Here is a 21,243-nt window from a genome sequence, read left to right as displayed (position 1 = left end):
GAAGACTTAGGAGCAGTGCTTATGGGCTGTCTGCCGTGACCCAGGGACACTGGCAGGTGCAGCTTGTAGAAATGGACCCAGAGTGGTTTCATATTTAATCTTCCTCCTAATCTCCCCTAGCACATTGCAACATTAGAGCGCCTTCAGAAGGGATATCCCTCTCTGACTCGGCCAGTAGAGTGGAGACTTCTGAAGGGCAGGGACTGCGTCATTTTGGTCTTTGTGTTGTTCACTCATTTCAGTTGTGTCCAACTCCCTGGGACCCCGAGTGAAACCCCTTCTGGTAGCAGCGGTGGGGTATCGATTTGTTAACAGTTCTCCAGAAGGAAAGCAATGGTGGGAGGGAGAGAGAAAGATCCCTGTGTTCTAGAAGGTGGCCCAATAGCCAGCCCTCTGGGGAAGAGCCTCTCCACACTGCACCAGGCTTGTCCTCAGGTGGGGACTTACTTCCAAGCCTTAACAGCCTGACAGAGTTTGCTCCCAATTGGCATAAGCCTAGAGTCACTTCTTCCAAAACACCCTTCAGAGGAGACTCAAGGAGGCTCCAAACCACCCAGCTCGTCCCACACCCACACCGAAAGCAAATAGTCAATAAATGACATATATAAGCATTTTGAAGTTTTCAAAATGATGTGTACATATATGTGTGCATATAAATCTATCTATACGTCTATCTGTCTGTCTGTCTGTCTATCTATCTACTCTCTATCTCCTATTTGATCCTCACAATGACCCTGTGAGGTAAGAGCTACAGAGGCTATGTACTTCCTTTTATAGACGCTCAGTCAGAGGAGGTGACTTGTCCAAAGTCACCCACACAGAGCAAAAAAACAAGATCTATCTCACTCTTTTCCACACTTTCTCTTTATTATGGAAATGCATCTCATCCAATAGATTTTCCTTCTTTCCTGAAATGACTTTAAGAAGGAAGGCTATTTAGTACAGTCCACACTAGAAAGCGTTTCCTCCCACGTGGTCTCAGTCTCTACTCCTTCCAGCCCAGTTGAACCAGTGGCTGATTTCAGGTGGCCTGTGGGTAGTAGCTCAGCTTGTAGCCCGTGGAGCTCTGCTCCAAGAGAATTCGTTTTGTGGGAGAGATGCTGAGCTGAGCTCATTTGATCTTTGTTTATTTCATTGATTATGCCTTTTATTTGATCGGCCTTTTTGTTTACCCAATGGAGCTCCAATTGGACATGATTTATCTTGGTCTTGGCTTGACAGATCAAAAAGTAGAGGACATCTAAATTATAGAAAATACTCCCCCTTTGTTTTATCTCTGCATATATATAGAGAGAGAGACAGAGACAGAGACAGAGAGAGACAGACAGACACAGACAGACAGGAGGAGACAGAGAGAGGTTGCCAAAACTGGTTTCAGTTTGTCTCATTGGTGTTGGGGAACACTGCAATGTAGCAGTGAGTTAATGGTGGGCTGGGCCAAGCTGAGCACCTCCTGGAGGCACTGAGCTGGGCACAGGAGATAACAGGACCAAGCTAAATAAACCTCTTCTCCAGGAGTTCAGAGTCTTCTTCTGGGAGGGAAGTGAGGATTCACCATTTACACATATGTCAGTGCTAGGCATCGCGAGCACCAAAATGAAGCAGAACTTAATATTCTTTGGAGCAGGGGAGGGGCGTACCAACCTATATGCACGGAAGTGTCTACACAATTGTTATAGGCTCTCAGATTTCCAGCTGGAAGGGACCTTCAGAGTCAAGTCCAAGCCCTCAGTTACAAATGAAGTTGCTGAAGCCCAGAGGGGTGGACAGACTAGCCTGAGGTCACACAGCCAGTAATTGTGTGAAGCTGGGGTGGCGACCTGCCCTCCAGTATCCGGGCCCAGGCTGTTGTTGTGTTTGTCTTTCCTCAAAGAGGAAGGCAACATCAGGGAGATGATGATTCGTCTTGCAGTTGGTATGGTGGATAAAGCATCGAGCCTGGAGTCAGGAAAACCTGAGTTCAGATTCAATCGTGTGACCCTGGGTAAGTCACTTCACCCTCTCTGCCTCAGTTTCCTCATCTGTAACATGAGCTGGAGAAGGAAATGGCAAACCATTCCAGTATCTTTGATAAGTAAACCCCAAATAGAGTCACCAAGAGTCAGACACGGCTGAAATGACTGAACGACAATGCATGTGTTCTGATTCTCACTATTTGAAGACATAATTATGTAAAATGTGGTAATTGGTTCCAACTCAATGTAAATATACAGCAGTGGGAATTTGAATAATGCCACCATTTCACAGAACTCATTATTTGCACTAATTGGGACCTCTCCATACTTTCAGTGTCACACAGTTCCATACTCTTGCAGCCTGGAGAAGCCTCGGAGACCTCTAGAATGTGCTTTCCTGGGACCAGGATCTCCCCCTCCAGCCCCTCCTCAGAGCCTCTGGGAGCTCACAGGCAGCTCATTCCTCTTCCAGATAGCTCTGGTCCACAGGATACTTTCCTCATGTTTCCTTAACTCCCCTTTGCCACTTTCGTGCCTGAACCTCATGAAGCTCTGATTGACGGCCATTTGCTGGGTGTTTGCAAAATCAGATTCTCCCACTTGGTTGTCAGAACTCTCTTTACCGAGAGGTGGCCAGGCCATTTCCACTTGGTTGCACCTCCAGGGCAAGCATCTTTTACAAGTTCAGAGTTAAGGCTGGAGGGCAGGCCAAGGCAGGATCACAGAATCACAAGAAATGGTGAATTCTTTACTAAAAATTCTTAAAGGGGAGCCCCCATCTCTCTCCCCCCCCCAGAGCTGTGTAACCAGGTCACTAAATAATGACTACATTACCTCAGAGGTGCTTTGTTCCTTTAATTCTTTCATTCCTCCGTTCCCAGCATTCTGGGGGGCCTCCTAGCGCATGGCCAACATTCCATTCACCTTCTGCATTTATACCTTGTCTGGGGTCTTAGCTCACATTTTTTAGATGGCGCTGACAGCTGTTTTAATGAAATTGTCTTCAGGGAGCCCCAGTCTTAGGGCTGTGCCACTGTGAATCCAGAGAAAGAACAAGATGAAGGCGCCCAGGGCCACATACCTCTTTACTATCAGAGGCTGGCATTCCCTCCCCACCCCCAGGCTAACTGGTTTTTAATGGCCCTTCAGTTCACTGGCCTGGCTCACCTACTCCAAGAGCCCAGACTTAAGGATAGAATCGAGCTAAAGGATACCCCTTCCTGGGAAGTCACCTCAATTTTTCACCAACTTTTCAACTGCTGCCTGCTGTCTGAATGAGGGAGAGTAATTAAGTTCATTATCCGTGTCCTGATGTGAATTCCCCTTAGAGAAAGCCATTGTGCAGTGAAGAATGCCATCACCGGAGCAGAGTCACCGCTGGGCTTGTTTCATTGTTTTGGACACTTTCATGGGCAATAAAACAAAGTTACCTTGTGAACAAGGCAGAAAAGGCTTGTCCATTTACCGAAATCATACAGGTGACTCATGCCTTCAGTTAAATGTCTGCCTGTAGAAAAGTCGACGACCAGCAATCAGAGAAGGAGGTAGTTTCCTTTTGAAGGCCAATGGTCTTGTTTCTAAGGGTCTCTGAATTCCTAGTTTACAAGAGAAATGACTATATAAATACTGTTGCATTAGTATAAAAGTGATTACAAAATTATTTTTAAAACAACTTTGAGTTTTCTTAAATTCTGTCCCTACCAGATCCTCTCCTTAGAATCTCCACCTCTCTTCAACCAATCCATCAGTCCACAGGCATCAGCAAAGTGCTTACAACAAGTAGGCCTTGTGCTCCAGAGCCAGCATGCAAGGGTCAAGAATAACGTAATCCAGGGGTGGGGAGCCTGCAGCCTCAAGGCCACATATGACCCTCTAGGTCCTCAAGTGCAGCCCTTTGGCTGAATCCAAACTTCACAGAACGAATCAGTCTGGATTCCTCCCCCTGACTCTCCTCAGAACCCAGTATAGGTCAGCTCAAGGGCTACCTACAACCATAGGCCTTTCCTGTTCTCCCCAACTTGTGTTAGCATCCTCCTCCAACCCTATTATCACTACGTATATACTAATACATCTTCCTAATAAACATATATGTGTATATGTGTGAATATGTGTGTGTGTGTGTGTATATGTATATATATATATATATATATATATATATATATATATATATATATATATATATATATATATATATATATATATATAATAATATTATTATATATATATATATATATATATAATATATAATATATATATATATATATATACACTTTAGATAATAACAAATAGCTCATAGTTATATAGTGCCTACTATATGCTAGGCACTGTGTAGAGCGTTTCACAAGTACTTTCTCATTTGATCCCCAGACCAACCTGAAGGTGCAGGTGTTGTTATTATTTCCATTTTGCTGATCAGGAAACTGAGGCAAACAGATTAAGTGACTTGCCTAGGGTCACACAACTAGTAAGTGTCTGAGGATGGATTTGAACTCAGGTCTTCCTTTGGCCAGGCTCAGCATACTGTCCACTGTCTCACATTTCCTGTTCCACATATGTACTCACGTGTGTGTCTTTATGTATATATTTGCATTGACTTATCAGCATCCACCTTGTTCCCATGGAATAGATTGTAAGTGTCTTGAAGGCAAGGACTGTTGTTGGTTATAATAAATGGCCTTTTTCTTTTTCTTTTTCTTTCTTTTTTTATTTTTTTTTACTTGGCCTGTTACGTCAATAACATAGTGAGTTCATGACCAGCAAACTCCCTCCACCAATGCAAATCGTTGCCTTTTCTGAATTTTTCAGTTGTGGAGAGTTTCTTAGGGCACGAAGAGGTTAAGGGACTTTCCTGGGTTAACATAGCCAGTAAGTATCAAAGGCAGGACTTGAATAAATCCACCTTCTCCCTCTCCTCCCCTCAGCTCCCCTTCCCAATTGAGAACAAAAGAAAAACAAAACCCATTACAAACAGGTCTGGTCAAGCAGAGCCAATTCCTGCATCAGCCGTGTTCCGCATGGGGAGCTCATTCCACGCTCACCTCTCTTACCGGGAAATGCATAGCATGGCTCATTGTTAGGCCTCTGGAATCCTGGTCGCTCATTACGTCAATCAGAGTTCTGGATTCCTTTAGAGTTGTTGGCCTTGACTCTGTTATTCTCCTGGTTCTGCCCCCTTCCCTCTGCATCAGTTTGTGCAAGTCCTCCCAGGCTTCTCTGAAACCCTCCCCTTCATCGTTTCTTACAGCACAGTAGTGTTCTATCACAGTTATGCACCATGACTTGTTTGTCCATTCCCCTATGGCTGGTACCCCTCATTTTCCTATCTTGGCCACATCAAAAAGAGCTGTAAATATTTCTGCACATCCTGTTAGAGTGTGTTTTGATTAGGACTCATCTCTCTTTAATCTTCCCTCCCTCCAATTGCCCCATATTCCCTTTTCCTTCTATTTCCCTGTTGAGTGAAATGTATTTCTCTACCCAAATGTGAGTGTGTGTGTGTGTGCCCTTCTTCCCCACTTTGACCAGTTCAGATGAGAGTGAGGTAGAACTCTGCCTCTGCCTCCCAGGTGAGCCTTCTAAACACCCCTCCGTCACCTCTCATCTGGAACCTAGCAGATAGTTATTTAATAACTCTTTGATCTTTGATGGATTAAATGGTGTCCTGTATGAAACATTTAGAAAGCAGAATGGATAAGATGGGTCTGCTGAGCTTTCAGTTGTAGTTAATATTGGAAGAGACCAGAAAAGCGGTTGTAAGAACAGTCTGACATTAGCCTATGCCATTAAGACTGTACCTGTGAAAAGGCTTTAATTTGCACCTTTCCTGGAAACATTAGATTTCTGTGACCAGGATCCTTCAGTATTTCGGGCACTGCTCATCTGCATGTGCTGATCTCCTGGGTTAATTTAGAGAACATCTGCATAGCGGTCTGCGCGCACTCCACCAGCAGAGTCATACCTGCGTTCCCAGTAACGGCTCCGGGTTCCCTTCGCAGGCAGCCTTAGATTGGATCGAAATGAAATGCCGAGCCTCCCAAGGTGCCAGCGTCTAAGTGTATAATTATGTAATTTTCTCTTGATCTTTCAGAGTCTTCCTGCGAGCCATTAATCAGTATGCAGATATGCTCAACAAAAAATTTCTGGATCAAGCCAACTTTGAGCTACAGGTAAGGGGAAAGCTGCATGGCCTTAGTTGAGAGGCCTTTCACACTGGAGACTTTGGCCAAACCAGTGTTTTGGCATTCCTTGTGCGCTCTGTAGTTTAATTGGTCACTTATCTGAGGAATAGAAATTGAATTGATAATCAGTGCCACTAGAACCCAAGAAGTAGACATGACGGTGGAACAGGGAGGGATGGGGTGAATGCTTAATTCACTGGCCCAGCTCTTAAGTGCTTTCTGAGACCAGTGACTGGATCAGACTGAGAAGCAAGGGAAGGAAGGCAGCATCCATTAGAATTCAGCAAAAACCTATTAAATACCTGCTGTGTCCCAGACACTGTATTAGGCCCTGGGCATGTGCACACAAAAAAGAGACAGGTCCTGCCCTCCTGGAGCTTACATTTAATGGAGCTAGGGGAACAGGAACGTGTACTTTGGTAAGCAAGCAAAAAACTTATATTATAAATCTGTATTACAAAATATAAAAAGTAATTTGGAACTCAAAATTTTAAAAAAATGTTAAAAAAATTTACATGTAATTAGGAAATATTTCATTAAATAAATTAGAATGTGCCTTTTAAAATAAATACATATAATAAATAATAAATGTAAATATAAAATAAATTAAAATGTGGGTTTGTATGGTTTTTTTTTAAAGTGATTTCAGAGGGAAAGAGGACCAGCAACTGGAGGGGAGTAAGGATGGGGAAGGGAGCAGCAAAGGCATTCTGTGAGCTCATTCCTATTTTTGAAGAATGAATGGAAGCTGCCCACCCCCACCCCACCAGAGTTGCTGGGCTCAATATACAAAATGAGCCTGTGGCTTTGGACACAGTCAGGGTGGGAGCATGTTACGGGTTTGGTTTGTCTTTTGTTCTGGGGCAGAGGCGGTGGGAGAGCAAAATTAAATGCATTGTAATTGAAAAAAGATGGATGATGAAAAGCGTTTATTAAATGTTCTATGCAAAGTACTGCCAATCACGGGGTGGGGAGTAACCAGTTGAAGATACAGAGTATTTTTAACAAACAGTTTCAATTTTTTTTAAAAAATAATAACCAACTTAAGTCACTTCAGGAGTGGGAGGAGTGAAGGCAGCCTCTAGGATAACACATTGGATGAGGAAGCAAAGATTCATTGGTTCTAGGCCCAGTCCTTCATCCCCTGATACCCGGTAACTTTTGCAAGGCAATGGCCAACAGAGCCCTAGGTGGGGCGGTCTCCCTCCTCTCACCGCCCCTGTCCTGATATCAAGTTTCTGTTTTCCATGACCTGAAACACCACCTTTCATGTTTCCTCACATCCAACAAATATTACCTGATGGCCATCAGTTTCCTGGGCAGTTAAAAATGAAGAAACCCAAATCTCTTTTTAAATTTCTTCCATCTTCATTCCTTAAAGCAGAAGATTCTCATCATCTCTAGAGTCAAGAGGAAAGTAACAAAAAATAGGATGTCAAAGATATCTGTTCCCAGAAAGGGGGGAGGGGAAGAAGGAAGGGCAAGGTCCTGGTGAGTTCCATTAAATCCACCCTTCCTGTACATGCTGCCTTTTTGACTGTGTCTTGTCTGGTACCAAGGAAGAAATCTTTAACTAAGGACTTCAAGGCTGACTTTGTGTCTTCAGGATGGCCTTCAGGTTTCTGTTAAATATCCCAGCATGCGATGTACCTGCCCATGTCTTTTCAGAAAGTAGACCATCCCAGGCTATTCTTTCTTGGGCTATCTCAGGCTATCTCCTCTAAGAAGTGGGCTATCCATTCTAGCAAGTAGGTTATCCCAAGCCACCTTTTCTAGGGAGTAGGCTATCTTAAGCTATTCTTTCTAGGAAATGGGCTACTCTAGAATTTCTGTACAGATGTGTCCAGGAGCTGTCCATGACTTGTGAGTGCCCCTGGCCTGCTCTAGGAGCTAACATATGGACAAAGAGAAAGAATTTCTTCCCTCTCACAATTCTTTCTTAGAAATATGAAAGACTGACCAAAGGGAAATGGACAAAAATTGGGGAGGGAGTGAGGAAGAGGGTTTTTATAATACTTGTTTTTTCCTCCTCAACATCTTGTTCTTTAAAGGGCTTGAAGGGAGTCACTTTCCCAAGCCTGTCATATCTTCAGGCTCCGTTTCTGAGCTATGTGAGGCTGCAGGGGAAGGCTTTCTGAGGAGACAGCAACTACTAGCACACTGGAACCCTCTTCTTTCATGTCCTCAGGCGTGGGACAGAAGCCAGCAATTGGTAGGAAAGGCGAGTGTGGGTCCCAGCGCCTTCCTACTGCAGCCCTGGAGCAGAGCCAAGCCCTAAGAGGAGATGTCACTTTTGTGCAGCAGTGGGGAGGGCAAGACCATGACTTCTTGGCTACAGAGCCATGATCACGACATCCTTTCTTATGAGTCCTCTTTGAGTCTTGAAAAGACGGTGGCATTGGTATTTCCTCCATTTCCCTCCAAATATTGGATGTAACTGTATCTAATATTTACATATACGGCTTTAATATTTACAAAGTGTGTTCTGTTCAGCCATCCTGAAAGAGACCTCAGAGGCCATCTGCCCTAATTCTTCATTTTATAAATGAGGAAACTGTGTCCCATTTAGAGAGGGGGGCTTCCCAAGGTCACATGGGTAAATGGTAAAGGGTCCAGCTCAGTTCTGACCACAGATGCTATTATTCCCATCATCCCGCATTTCTTCCTTACCGTTCCTGCAGCCAGTGCTCATAGCATACCTGTATGGACAGCGATAGAGATAATTCAGTCTGTTCCACCTACCATGAACATCATCTTAGTCATCCACCACGGATAAAGCACTGTACTGTGCCCATGTTATAGGTGAGGAAACTGAGATTCAGAAAGGTTAAGCAGTTTGTCCATGGTCACGCAGTTAGTGTCAGAGGGGGAATTTGAACCCAGATTTCCCGACTCTTTCATTGAATCAAATTCACTTACTCTACCTCAGGAGGGAATTATGTGTAGCTATATGTTTATATAATTGTGTAAGTTGTTAGCATTTATCTGTACTTTGGAGGAAGGTGCTGGGAAGAACATAATTTTCTTTTTATTTGTCTTTCTTCTTGTTCTCTATTCATGCCCAACAATGTGACTGTTGTCCCCTTTTTTGGATTTCAGCTCTGGAACAATTACTTCCACCTGGCTGTGGCTTTTCTTACTCAAGAATCTTTACAACTGGAGAACTTTTCAAGTGCTAAGAGAGCCAAAATACTCAACAAGTAAGTGCAAGTCCTCCTAAGAACCCTGGACTTGAGCATTCATCAGCAAGTGCCTACTAAGGGCTGTCAGCCAATAGGGTACACATGGAGATGCCATTGTGCTTGGGGTGGGGGGCATAAATTCCTTCTCTTGAATCAAGATTCAGAATTACAAGATTCATTGTACTTGACTCCCAGGAAATGCATTTAGGGAATATAGATGAGCAAAATTGGACTTTAGAGGGATAATTAATTTTACTGTGAATTATTGTGATATCATCCCACATTGATGCCTCCATTGCTTACTCTTCAAATTTTGCTTGCGCAGGATGCCTCTGTTTAGAGAGTAATTCCAGTAGTGACTAAAGGAATGGAAATGAAAACCATGCAGGAAGGAAGCTCAACTCAGATTAAATGTAAAGCTCTACTTCAGTTCTAGACACTCAGACATGAAATATTCTTCTCTCCCTTGGTAGAGAGGCGACAGACGATAGGTGTAGCATGCTGCATGTAATCACAGACGTGCTCACCCTATCAACTGGTTTTGCTTACCTTTATTTTAATGCTTGTAACATCTTTTGTGTATACATTGCCTTCATTTCTCAACGTATTTCTCCTCCTTCCCTCCCCTAGAGTAGCATTCCCTAGGAGAAAGAATTTTCTTTTTTTAAAATGAATTCATTTTAAACTTAAATACTAAAATACTTAAATACGCGATAAGAAAAGCACACAAAAAAAAGCACTGCCATGTGCACAGCCGAATATAAGAGAGGATTCAGAATAGACAGCAATGGATTTCCATTTCAAGAAAGCTGATATCATCAATACTATGCTTTGTGTTCAGAGCTGTCCATCTTTCCTTTGCTTCCTTGTAAATTTTCTTGTGCTCTCTGCTGTGCACTGTTTACTTTGTTTTTTTTCCCCTGCCTTCCTCTCTCCACCCCCCCCAGAAGGCTACAATTAAGCACAGATATATTTTATATATGTGTAACACACACACACATACATACCTATGTAACACATATGCACTTGCACACAAGTACATCTTTGCATACATACACTTACATATGCATGCATATACTTAGATATCTATAATCATATATATAGACACATACATTCATATGTGTCTGTGTAAGACCATACCATACTCATTTGTCCTGTGTTTCTCTGAGGGTGGATAACATCTTCCTTGACAGTCCAAGTCTTTCCATATTTTTCTAAGTCCACCCTCTCATTTCCCACACCACAGGAATAGTCCAACCTTATACTGTCTAGCTATTTTAAATAGTCTAAAACAATATTGATTAATGTGACTGACATGTGGTGTAGTTTCCCTACTCTTCGCTTTTGATTAAATCTATTTTAGCTTTAACTTTGTCTGAGATCATTACTACCCCTGCTTTTTTTTCCTTAATAAATTCTACTTCTGATCTGTATTTTATGTTTGTATATATCTCTTATTTCCTGTCACTCCTGACTCCTCTACTTTACTTCTACCAGCTACATTGCCCTCCTATTACTTAACCTACCCCCCTCCTCCCTTATCCTCCCATCTCCATTTATCTAAACCCTCTTCTATACCCCCCTTATTCTATTCTCTCACCCTCTTACTTCTTTATAAACTTAGAAGACTTCAATTCCCTTCTAAATGAATATATTACTCTCTCTAACCCAGATCAGATATGAGTAGGGTCCCTCTAAAATCCTTCCCTTATCCTCTCTCCCTCCCTATCCCCTTCACCTTTTATTTCTTTCTGAATTTAGAGGATTTTTGTACTCTTCTAGATAGATATGTATTCTTCCTTCTTTAACCCATTCCTGATGAGAATAGGGTTCCAAAACTACCAGCACTCCTCCCCCATCTAATTCCTCTGTGTCAGTTCTTCCTCTTGCACTTTATTTGTATAAAATAATTACTCTTTTTACCTTTTCCTAAGTGGTTACTTTTTTAAGATCACATCATATTCAGGTCTGCTCCAGTCTTTCTTTTGACCTACCCAATTAGTAAGAACAATCTTAGAAATACATCTTACATTTTCTCATGTAAAAACTAAACAGTCTGTCCTCATTGAGTCCCTTGTCATTAGTCTTTGATGTTTGCCTTATATTTCTCTTGAATCTTGTACATCAAATTTTCTATTAAGTTCAGGGTTTTTTGCAACAAAATCCTGAAAGTATGGCAATTCACTAAGTGTCCATTTTTTTTTCCATTCAGGATTGTGCTTCACTTTGTTGGGTATGATATTTTCGGCCACAATCCCATTTCTTTTGCCCTTTCATATATAGTGTTCCAAGGCCACAGTCTTTCAGTGTCCCTGCTGCTAGGTTGTGCGTGACTCTCATTGTGGCATCACCATATTTGAATTTTTATTTTCTTGTTGCTTGTAATATTTTCTCCTTGAGCTGGTGATTTTGGAATTTGACTATGACATTCCAATAGGTTTTCCTTATAGGATCTCTTTTAGGTAGTGTTTGGTGGATTTTTTGTATTTTTACTTTCCCCTCTTCTAACATTTTAGGACAATTTTCTTTAATTATTTCTTGCATTATTGTATCAAGATTCTTTTTTGTTTGTTTGATCATAGCTTTCAGGCAGTCTGATTATTCTCAGGTTTTCTTTTCTTCTTTTTTTGGGGGGGGAGGTGGTTTCAATACTTTTAAAAATTTATTTTTAGTTTTCAACATTCACTTCCACAAGATTTTGAGTTCTAAATTTTCTCCACTTCCGCCTCCTTGCCCCTCCCCAAGACAGCATGCAGTCTGATATAGGCTATACATGTACATTCATATTAAACATATTTTCACATTAGTCATGTTGTTAAGAAGAATTAGAACCAATGGAAGAAACCACGAGAAAGAAAAAGCAACAGCAAAAAAAAAAAGAGCAAATAGTGTGCTTCGATCTGCATTCAAACTCCACAGTTCTTTCTCTGGATATGGATGGCGTTTTCCATCATGAGTCTTTTGGAGTTGTCTTAGATCTTTGCATTGCTGAGAACAACTGAGTCTATCAAAGTTAGTCATCATACGATGTTGCTGTTACTGTGTACAGTGTTCTCCTGGTTCTTGTCACTTCATTCAGCATCAGTTCATGTAAGTTTTTCCAGGCTTTTCTGAAGTCCACCTGCTCATTATTTCTTATGGAACATTCATATACCACAACTTCTTCAGCCACTCCCCAGTAGATGGGCATCCCCTCAACTTCCAATTCTTGGCCCCCCCAAAAAGAGCTGCTATAAATATTTTTGTACATGTGTGTCCATTTCCCATTTTTATGATCTCTTTGGGATACAGACCTAGTAGTAGTATTGCTGGGTTTTATAGCCCTTTGGGCAGAACTCCAAATGACTCTCCAGAATGGTTGGATCAGTTCACAACTCCAGTAGCAATGCATTAGTGTTCCAGTTTTCCCACATCTTCTCCATCTATCATTTTCCTGTTTTGTCATATTAGCCAATCTAATAGGCATGATGTGGTACCTCAGGGTTGTTTTGATTTGCATTTCTCTAATCAAGAGTGATTTAGAGCATTTTTTCATATGACTATAGATAGCTTTAGTTTCTTCATCTGAAAAGTCCCTGTTCACATCCTTTGACCATTTATCAATTGGGGAGTGACTTATACTCTTATAAATTTGACTCAGTTCTCTCTATATTTTAGAAACGAGGCCTTTATCAGAGACTCTGGTTGTAAAAATTGTTTCCCAGCTTTCTGCTTCCCTTCCAATCTTGGTTGTACTGGCTTTGTTCGTGCAAAAACTTTTCAGTTTAATGTTATCGAAGTTATCCATTTTGCGCTTCATAATATTCTCTGTCTCTTGTTTGGTCGTAAATTCGTCCATTCTCCAGAAATCTGCCAGGTAAACTATCTCTTGTTCTCCTGATTTGCTGATAGTATCAGCCTTTGTATCTAAATCGTGTGCCCTTTTCGACTTTATCTTGGTATATGGTGTAAGATGTTGGTCTATGCCTAGTTTCTTCCATCCTCTTTTCCAGTGTTCCCAGCAGTTTTTGTTAAATAGTGAGTTCTTTTCCCAGAAGCTGGGGTCTGTTGCACTGATCCACCACTCTATTTCTTAGCCAGTACCAAATTGTTTTGAGTGTTTTCTCTGCTTGATCTGTTCTCCAGATCAGTTGGTTTTTTATGAGATGTTTTACCTTCTCTTCTTTTTTTTCATTCTTTAGATTTTGTTTTATTATTTCTTTGTGTCTTATAATTTCGCTAGCTTCCCCTTGCCCAATTCTCAATTTCAAGGAGTTTTCTTCGTTTCAATTCTGGATCTTTTCCAGTTGCTTGACTTTCTTTTCATAATCTCCTTGTTCATCTTGGACTCTTCTTTCTTTTTTTTTTTTTCCTCAATCTCTCTCATCTGATTTTTAAAGCCTTTTTTAAAAAGTTCTTCTATGAATTCTTTTTGGTCAGGTGTCCATTTGACATTATTCTTTGTGGTAGGAGAGGGGTTTTTTTTGCTTCAGCGTCCTCCTCTGAAGACAAACCCCAGTTTTTTCTGTTCCTACGGTAACTTTCTATAGTGTTGGGTTCTTTCTCCTTTCCTTGCTAATTTCTTTTTTTTTTTTTTTGGAGCAGCTTATTATTTTAATCGCCTCTAGTCCTAGAGTGTGAGGGATGGTGCCTCTGGCCTTAGATTCTCCTTCAGTTCTCCCCTCTGGCCTGGAACCTAAAATCAAGACCTCCAGCCTCCTGTAATTTCCCACAGCCAGCTATGTCCCCACCCCACAGCTTCTGCACTCACAGTGTGTGTGCTGGTGCCTTCTAGCCCAGGGCTGGGTCTCTGCAGCATGGGTGGGGCTGGTGTCCCTTATCAGCAGATGGTCCCTCAATCTTCCCTGGCTCAGAAGCTAAACTGTCCACCCTGTCTGGGAGGTGAAAATTCCTGTGGCTGGAGTCAAGGCTACCTCCCAAACCAGCTAGCCCTGGGGCTTGCCCCTTATTTCAGCAGTACTAGCCAGAAGGTGTTTACACTTCACAGGGACCAAACCTCAATCCTGGGATTTTTCTTCATATCTGCTCAGGCTGTCCCAGGAGGACACTATTTTGCCCCAACTCTTATTTATTTTTACTGCTCTACATTTACTCTATGGCACTGTTTTATCTTGTTTGTGGGGGTCAATCTGCAAAGCTGGAAACTTTCTGACCCACTCTGCCATCTTCTCAGAATCTTCTCTGAAAAACTATTTTCGAAGAAAAAGTAAACTTTTCAACAGAACTGACCAACACGTTGGAAAAAGCTGAATGCCACATACAGTGCCCGACACCCCTCGTTCACTTGTGCCAATAAGCGGGCCATTCGCATTTTGCGGCATTCAGTTTTGCTTCTCTGTGTTTGTCATATGCATGACTTCTTAGGTCCCAGTAAGATTCGCTGCATTCATGCACCACAGCGTGTTTTAGCCATTCCCAGATCAATGGGCAGAGGTCTACTTTGTTTCCAGTTCTGTACTGCTCCTAAAAGTGGTTTTCCTTAACTTTTAATTGTTGCCCAAGAGGGTCGTGGGAGGGGGCTCTGACCCAGGAATGACCATCTCCTGCGCTCAGCGGGGGGTCTGTAATGATTGTTCTAGCACCATCTCTGGAGTGTCCCTCAGGGCTGTCAGTCATCTATGTCCAGAGTCTTTGGAGTCAGAGAGTCTGCTTCCAGTTCCCGCCTTTTGCCTCTGTGTATTTGTGTGGCCTTGGCCAAGTCACTTAACCTCTCTGTGCTTTGATTTGATCATCTATAAAATGAAGGGGTTGGTCTAGATGGTCCCAATGTCTCTTCCATCTCCATATTGGTTTTAGATGCTGAATTTTTTAGGTCTTATCACACATTACAATCGCTACTATGTAAATAAGATCAGCGTATCCCAGAACGCTGCTATAGACACACCAGCATTCTGTCTGCTGGATTGGGACTGGCTTATTTTGGGGGGATCTCTCTGGCTGAGGGCTTCTTCTGACTGGTCCAGGATTTTCTGCGGTCTTGATTGTGTGCCTGAGATCTGAACATGTTACAGGAAGCTGAAGGCAGGCATGAGATCTGGGCTGATGAGAAATGACAAAGCACATGATGCCCTCAGCAGGGCAGAGGCTGCATTCACAACTCCAGTGTCCAAGGCAATCCAGGGCCATCCTGGCTGGTCCTGCCAGCTGTCAGGGTCCCTCTTCTCTGCTGGCACCGGCAGGAGCAACGTCCACATGTTCAGGAAACATTTTCCTGGAGAATCTTCTTTCTCACAGAATTCCTGAGGAAAAGGGCCATTGATCATTGCAAAAGTATTTTATCCCTCATTCTCAATCATCCCGCACCGAAATCTAGGGGCGTTCTAGCCCACCAGGCTACCGCACCCCAACAAGGTCTGAGGCCGGGGGAGGTGATGCCGACATTCCAGGAAGAAAAGAGTTAAACGACAGCGTGTCTCCTGTAGATGTATGAGGTTGGTCTTCCCACCACTGGGCATTTTACTGTGTCCAGCGGCAAAAGTGAAAGATTCCTAGAGCACAGCCTTATAGGTATATTAGCATCACAAAATGTCAGAAGAGAGAGCCCCATGCTTTGGGAGGATCCTCTTAGGGGGAATATGTGGACAAGGGTGCCATGGGCTGGGCCAGCCTGGACTTGGGGAGCTCTGATCTGTACCAGTGGAGGGCCCCCATATCCATGGCATCACATCATCGAAACAGAAGTGAGAATAATCCAGCATAACAGGGAGATCTTCATTTGAAGAAGCTGCCTTTTAAGCCTGCATTTTGAGACTAGTTGCAACTCAAAAATCACAGAATTCACTCATCCTCGTTATCACATGTATATTCTTAACTGCCCAAATGAGTCACATGGTATAGTGACTAGAGCCTTGGAGGAAACCTGGGTTCAGGTTCTGCTTGTAATACTTACTAGTTGTGTGGTCCTGGACAAGCCACCCAACTTTGTGGTCTTCAAGTAACTAAAAATATGCTGGACATGCATCAGACAAGAGTGTTCCCACCTTGTGAGTTCCCACCTGTTTGAACCCCACAGGTTCTTGGAGTATTAAATGTCTGTGAGAAATAACGATTTGAGCTCCAACTGGCTTACTGTGATGTGTATAGTTCAAAGGGATGAGCATTCTCTGAGCCCTCAGGCCGATCTTTGAGAAGGAAGGCAGACCTGAGTCACCCCCAGGTGTTCTTACCAAGAAGCAGGGTCTCCAAGAGCTGAGTGGCATCCACAGCTGCGGGGAAAGTGTGGTTCCCAACCCTTCCAAAACTTAACTAGCCAAGCCACACATAACTGGGAGCACATGAACCACAGACATGAGCATAAAGTGACATACTGAAGGAGAAAACAAAGGTAGGGCTGAGCTGCAGCAGAAAAGGGAAAGACTGAGGAGGGATCTCAGCCCCTGTGGACATCCCTGAACAGAAGAGTCAGGCCGAAGCTCCTTCTTGTGCCCAGCATATCAGGACCCATGCGAAGTCCCCAGGCCCCCCCTCCCCATCTAGGAACAGACACCGTAATCTACACTGCTTCCGTCTTTTACCTAGGCAGTGGTAGGCATTCCCTGCCTGGACTCCAGGATTCATTCTGCAAGATGAAATCAAGCCTGAACCCCATGCCTCCTCAGCCGGCCTTCCCCTGGGGCTGCTGCCTTCCTCTGAGCAGAGACGTGGAAGGTGGAGGGGCCAAAAATTCACCTCATCCTTTCCTACCTAGATGCTTTCCTGGACGTCATGATGCACAGAAACTCATTATTCCTCAAGATGAAATAATCTAATGAAATTCTCACTTCCTCAGGTCACTTCCCCACTTAGCTATTGGGTAACCGACCACCTCTCCCCACTACTCCCCCTGCTTGTCAGCTCTTTGTGTGTGTGTTCTCCTTTATTAGACTACAGGCGCCTGTGAGGGCAGGGATTGTCTTGTATCACCAGCCCTAAGCAGAGTGCCTGGCTTATTAGTAGGAGCTTAACAATGTTTGTCCCTGACTCTGATATTGTCTGTGTCCCTCTATTTGCCTCAAATAGAGAAAGGCCAAGGGGTAACTAAAGATAAACAAAAAATTTAAATTATGAAGAGTCACACTTCTGTTTGAATAGTAAGTAATTTCCTAACTGGGGGCTCTGAGCTATTACGATTGTATTATAGCTTTTCTTCTGATACTAAGTCTGAGTTAAACAGAAACATAAACAACATGAACATGTATCATAGAGGCAGTAGACTACCCCAGGCTAAAAGGTGACCTGATTAGTAGTAATAGTTGATTAAATCTCCAGAAAGAAAGTGGTTAGAATGGAGAAGGCGTGAGCTGCTTTTCTGTTTATGTCCCCTGAGTTTAGCACCATGCTTTGCACTCAGTGATAAATATTTCATTCATTCAGAAAAGGTCGCACCCCAATCCCCCCCACCCACCCCAAGAGAAAAGAGAGCGGAAGAAATTAAGTTCTTGATAGATAACTCCACACTCCAGAATGGCAGATCTCAGTGGAATGAATCAGGAATGTGTGTGTGTGTGTGTGTGTGTGTGTGTGTGTGATATACAAGTTGTGCAGCTTGTCCTTTCCTCTGATGCAGTTCCAGATTAAAATATATGTGTGTGTGTGTGTGTGTATATATGCATACATAGATACATACATACAGATATGTATATGTACATGTATGTTATTGCCACAAGGGATCGTCCATTGTAACCTTCCACACTGAGAACAGACGGCACCATCTCTCCAACCAACAGGAGACAGACACCTGTCGTTCTTACAGTGAAGGTCTGCACTTTCACATTTCCTGAGGGAAAAAGAGGAAATAGTGTTTTGTATTCTAAGCCCTATTTTCTGGACCAAGATCTGCATTTGAATGAGAAGGAATTATCGGTCCTAATGTCTGCGTTGGACTTATTAATTCAGATATGGATCATGTTAGCCCTGGTCTGAAAATATTTACAGATTAACCGTCACATTAGTGATTCATAAGTAACTATAAATTTAGAGAACAGAAAATCCTTACTAAGAATATTCATTACGATAGCCTTTGAAGAGGTGGCTGCTGCTTAGGCGGCTTGCAGATGCTGGTGGTAATGATTGCTCTGCAGAGTATAAGAGGGTGTCAATGTGTTCCCTCCTGGTGGTAATCAGTAGGCTCGGTAGGTTGGGAGATTGATTCCTGAGTGTGATGAAGCATCGTGTAGCACTTGAGTACATGGAAGAAAAAGCTCTGCCTGTATTGCTTCCTACCTTAGGTAATAATAATCATAATTTTAGAAAATCACTTCTATAGCTTCCCAAGATTTGCAAAGGGGGCAGCTAGGTAGCGCAATGGATAGAGTGCTGGGCCTGGGTTCAGGAAGAAGGCTAGGGGGGCGGAGCCAAGATGGCGGAGTGAAAGCGGTGACTTGCTTGAGCTCTCCTCCAAACCCCTCCAAATACTCATAAAAAATGGCTCTAAACAAATTCTGAAGCAGCAGAATCCACAAAAAGACAGAGTGAAATAAATTTCCAGCTCAAGGCATCCTGGATGATTGATCAGAAAGGTGTATCGCGCCAGGCTGGGAGCGCAGTGCAGCGCAACGTGGGTGCACAGGCCGCAGCGAACCTGGAGCAGGCCTCAGAGGACTGAATCTCAGGCAGCTGTGGCAGTTTCCAGACCCCTCAATCCACAAATGCCAAAGACAACTTAGAAGGACCTGCTTCGCAAGCTGTGGAAACTTCTTCTAAGAAAAAGAGATACTGGGACTTCCGCTTCCGGGAGCCAAGATGGCAGAGTGAAAAGGGAGTCGCTCTCACTCTCCCCTATCAACCTCCACAAACCCAGAAAATATCAGCCCAGGAAAAAAAAAAACCCTGGAACACCTGAACTAGAAGAAAGACAAGGAGCAGCAGTGCAGTAGCCCAGCAAACGGGTCTACCAGGGCCTCAGCAAAAACAAGGGGCCCGAGGCGGATAGGTACCCTGCGGCATTCATCTGAAAGGAGGTGAAAAAACAACCTAAAGGCTTCCTAAAGCCCGCCTTGCTGATTCCAACCCAACACCAGGTGAGCTGTAGGAGCCCTGAAGCCCCCAATTGTGAAGAAATCCTGAAGCCCAGGTGGTAGAGCAGGCAGACACCAACACCTGGACCTCCGAGTGCCTCAGTGAGGGCAGGGGAACCGCTGGAAACCAGCTCAGAAAACCACCAGGAGCCTCGGCACTCCACCACAAAGGAATCTCCCCGTGCATTAGCAGAACCGAGGGAGACAACACTGCAGGGGGCACCAGGCAGACAAACACCCTGCAGCACCCATCTAAAAGGAGCATAAAAAAGCTAAAGGAAAGGAAAAGCAGGCAACCTAGAATTGCCTGAAAGTTCCAGCCTTGCTGATTCCAGCCCAACACAAGGTAAGCTGCCAGAAACCTACAGCCTCCAATTCCCATAAGAGGCCCCCAGAAGCAAAGCCAGTGACCAAGACCTAGGCTCCCAACACAAGAAGCTTGGGTCAGTACCCTCTGTGCCCCAGCAAGAGAGCTCAATCTCTTTAAAGGCCAGGGAATAAAGAAACACCATGAGTAAAAAGAAACGTACCACAGATTCATGTTATGAGTGAAAATCAAGACAGAAATTCTGAAGAGGACAACATTGTCAACAAACCCACATCTGCAACAACAAAAGGGAATATGAACTGGTCTGAAGCCCAAAAAGCCTTCTTAGAAGAGCTCAAGAAGGATTTTAATAGTCAAATGAGAGAGGTAAAAGAGTCCTTCAAAAATGCAATTGGCCAGTCTGGAAAAAAAATACACTGAAGAAAACAAGTCCCTAAAAAACACAATTGGCCAGTTGAAGAAGGAAGTACAAAAACTAACAGAAGAAAACAATCTGTTAAAAACTAGAATTGGACAAATGGAAACTAATGTCTCTATGAGAGAGCAAGAATCAGTCAAACAGAAACAAAAAAATGAAAAAATCGATGAAAATGTAAAATACCTCATCAGTAAAACAACCGACCTGGAAAATCGACTCAGGAGAGACAATTTAAAAATTATTGGACTACCTGAAAATCATGATGAAAAAAAGAGCCTGGACAGTATCTTTCAGGAAATCATAAAGGAAAACTGCCCAGAAGTCCTAGAACCAGAAGGGAAAATAACCATAGAAAGAATCCACCGATCACCACCTGAAAGAGATCCCAAATTGACAACGCCAAGAAATATAATAGCAAAATTCAAAATTACCAGATGAAAGAGAAGGTGCTGCAAGCAGCCAGAAAGAAAGAATTTAAATATCATGGAACCACAGTCAGGATTACACAGGACCTTGCAGCTTCTACATTAAAAGACCAGGGCATGGAACATGATATTCCGTAAGGCAAAGGAGCTTGGAATGCAGCCAAGGATCAATTACCCAGCAAAAATGAGCATCATTTTTCAAGGGAGGAGGTGGATATTCAACGAAATAGGAGACTTCCAAACTTTCCTGATAAAAAGACCAGAGCTCAACAAAAAATTTGATCTTCAAGTACAGGACTCAAGAAGGACTTAAAAAGGTAAATGGGACAGAAGGATACAATATGTTGTTAATAAGGGGGGGGCTGTTTAAACCCCTACAAGGGAATATGAGACTTGCAACCCTTGAGAACTGTATTGTTATTACACCTTGTTAAAGGAGTATACATAAAGAGGATGGATATTAGTTGACTTTGATGTAATGATAAAAAAAAATCTAATCAAGTTAAATGGATCCAAATAAGTGGATCAATCTGATCTTAGAAAAGGTACTGAGAAAGGAGGAGGCAGACAAGGGTAAATTACATTATAGGAAAAGACACAAAATCCTATTACAGCAGAGGGAAAGGGGGGGGGAGCATTGTTTGAACCTTACTCTCATCAGATTAGGCTCTAGAAGGGCATAATATAATCAGTATAGAAATCTAACTTGCCCTATAGGCAGTGGGAGGGAAAAGGGGAAAGAAAAGGGGGGGGAAAGAAAAG

At 43.0% G+C, this 21,243-nt stretch overlaps 1 protein-coding gene across 3 annotated transcripts in view; it reads left to right on the top strand.

The window, feature by feature from the left end:
* DOCK1 (dedicator of cytokinesis 1) overlaps positions 1 to 21,243 on the top strand; it is a 577,278-nt gene that overhangs the window by 438,153 nt on the left and 117,882 nt on the right. For all 3 annotated transcript variants that reach the window (XM_020973593.2, XM_020973592.2, XM_020973594.2), the window contains exons 30-31: positions 6,043 to 6,121; positions 9,233 to 9,333. In XM_020973593.2, the coding sequence (XP_020829252.1) occupies positions 6,043 to 6,121; positions 9,233 to 9,333 (180 nt within the window). The remainder of the gene's footprint in view (positions 1 to 6,042; positions 6,122 to 9,232; positions 9,334 to 21,243) is intronic.

The sequence above is a fragment of the Phascolarctos cinereus genome, unplaced genomic scaffold (genome assembly GCF_003287225.1).
Source record: "Phascolarctos cinereus isolate Bilbo 61053 unplaced genomic scaffold, phaCin_HiC Scaffold_3;HRSCAF=262, whole genome shotgun sequence".
NCBI lineage: Eukaryota > Metazoa > Chordata > Mammalia > Diprotodontia > Phascolarctidae > Phascolarctos > Phascolarctos cinereus.
Note: the sequence above shows the minus strand (reverse complement) of the source record. Positions and strands in the feature narration are given on the sequence as shown.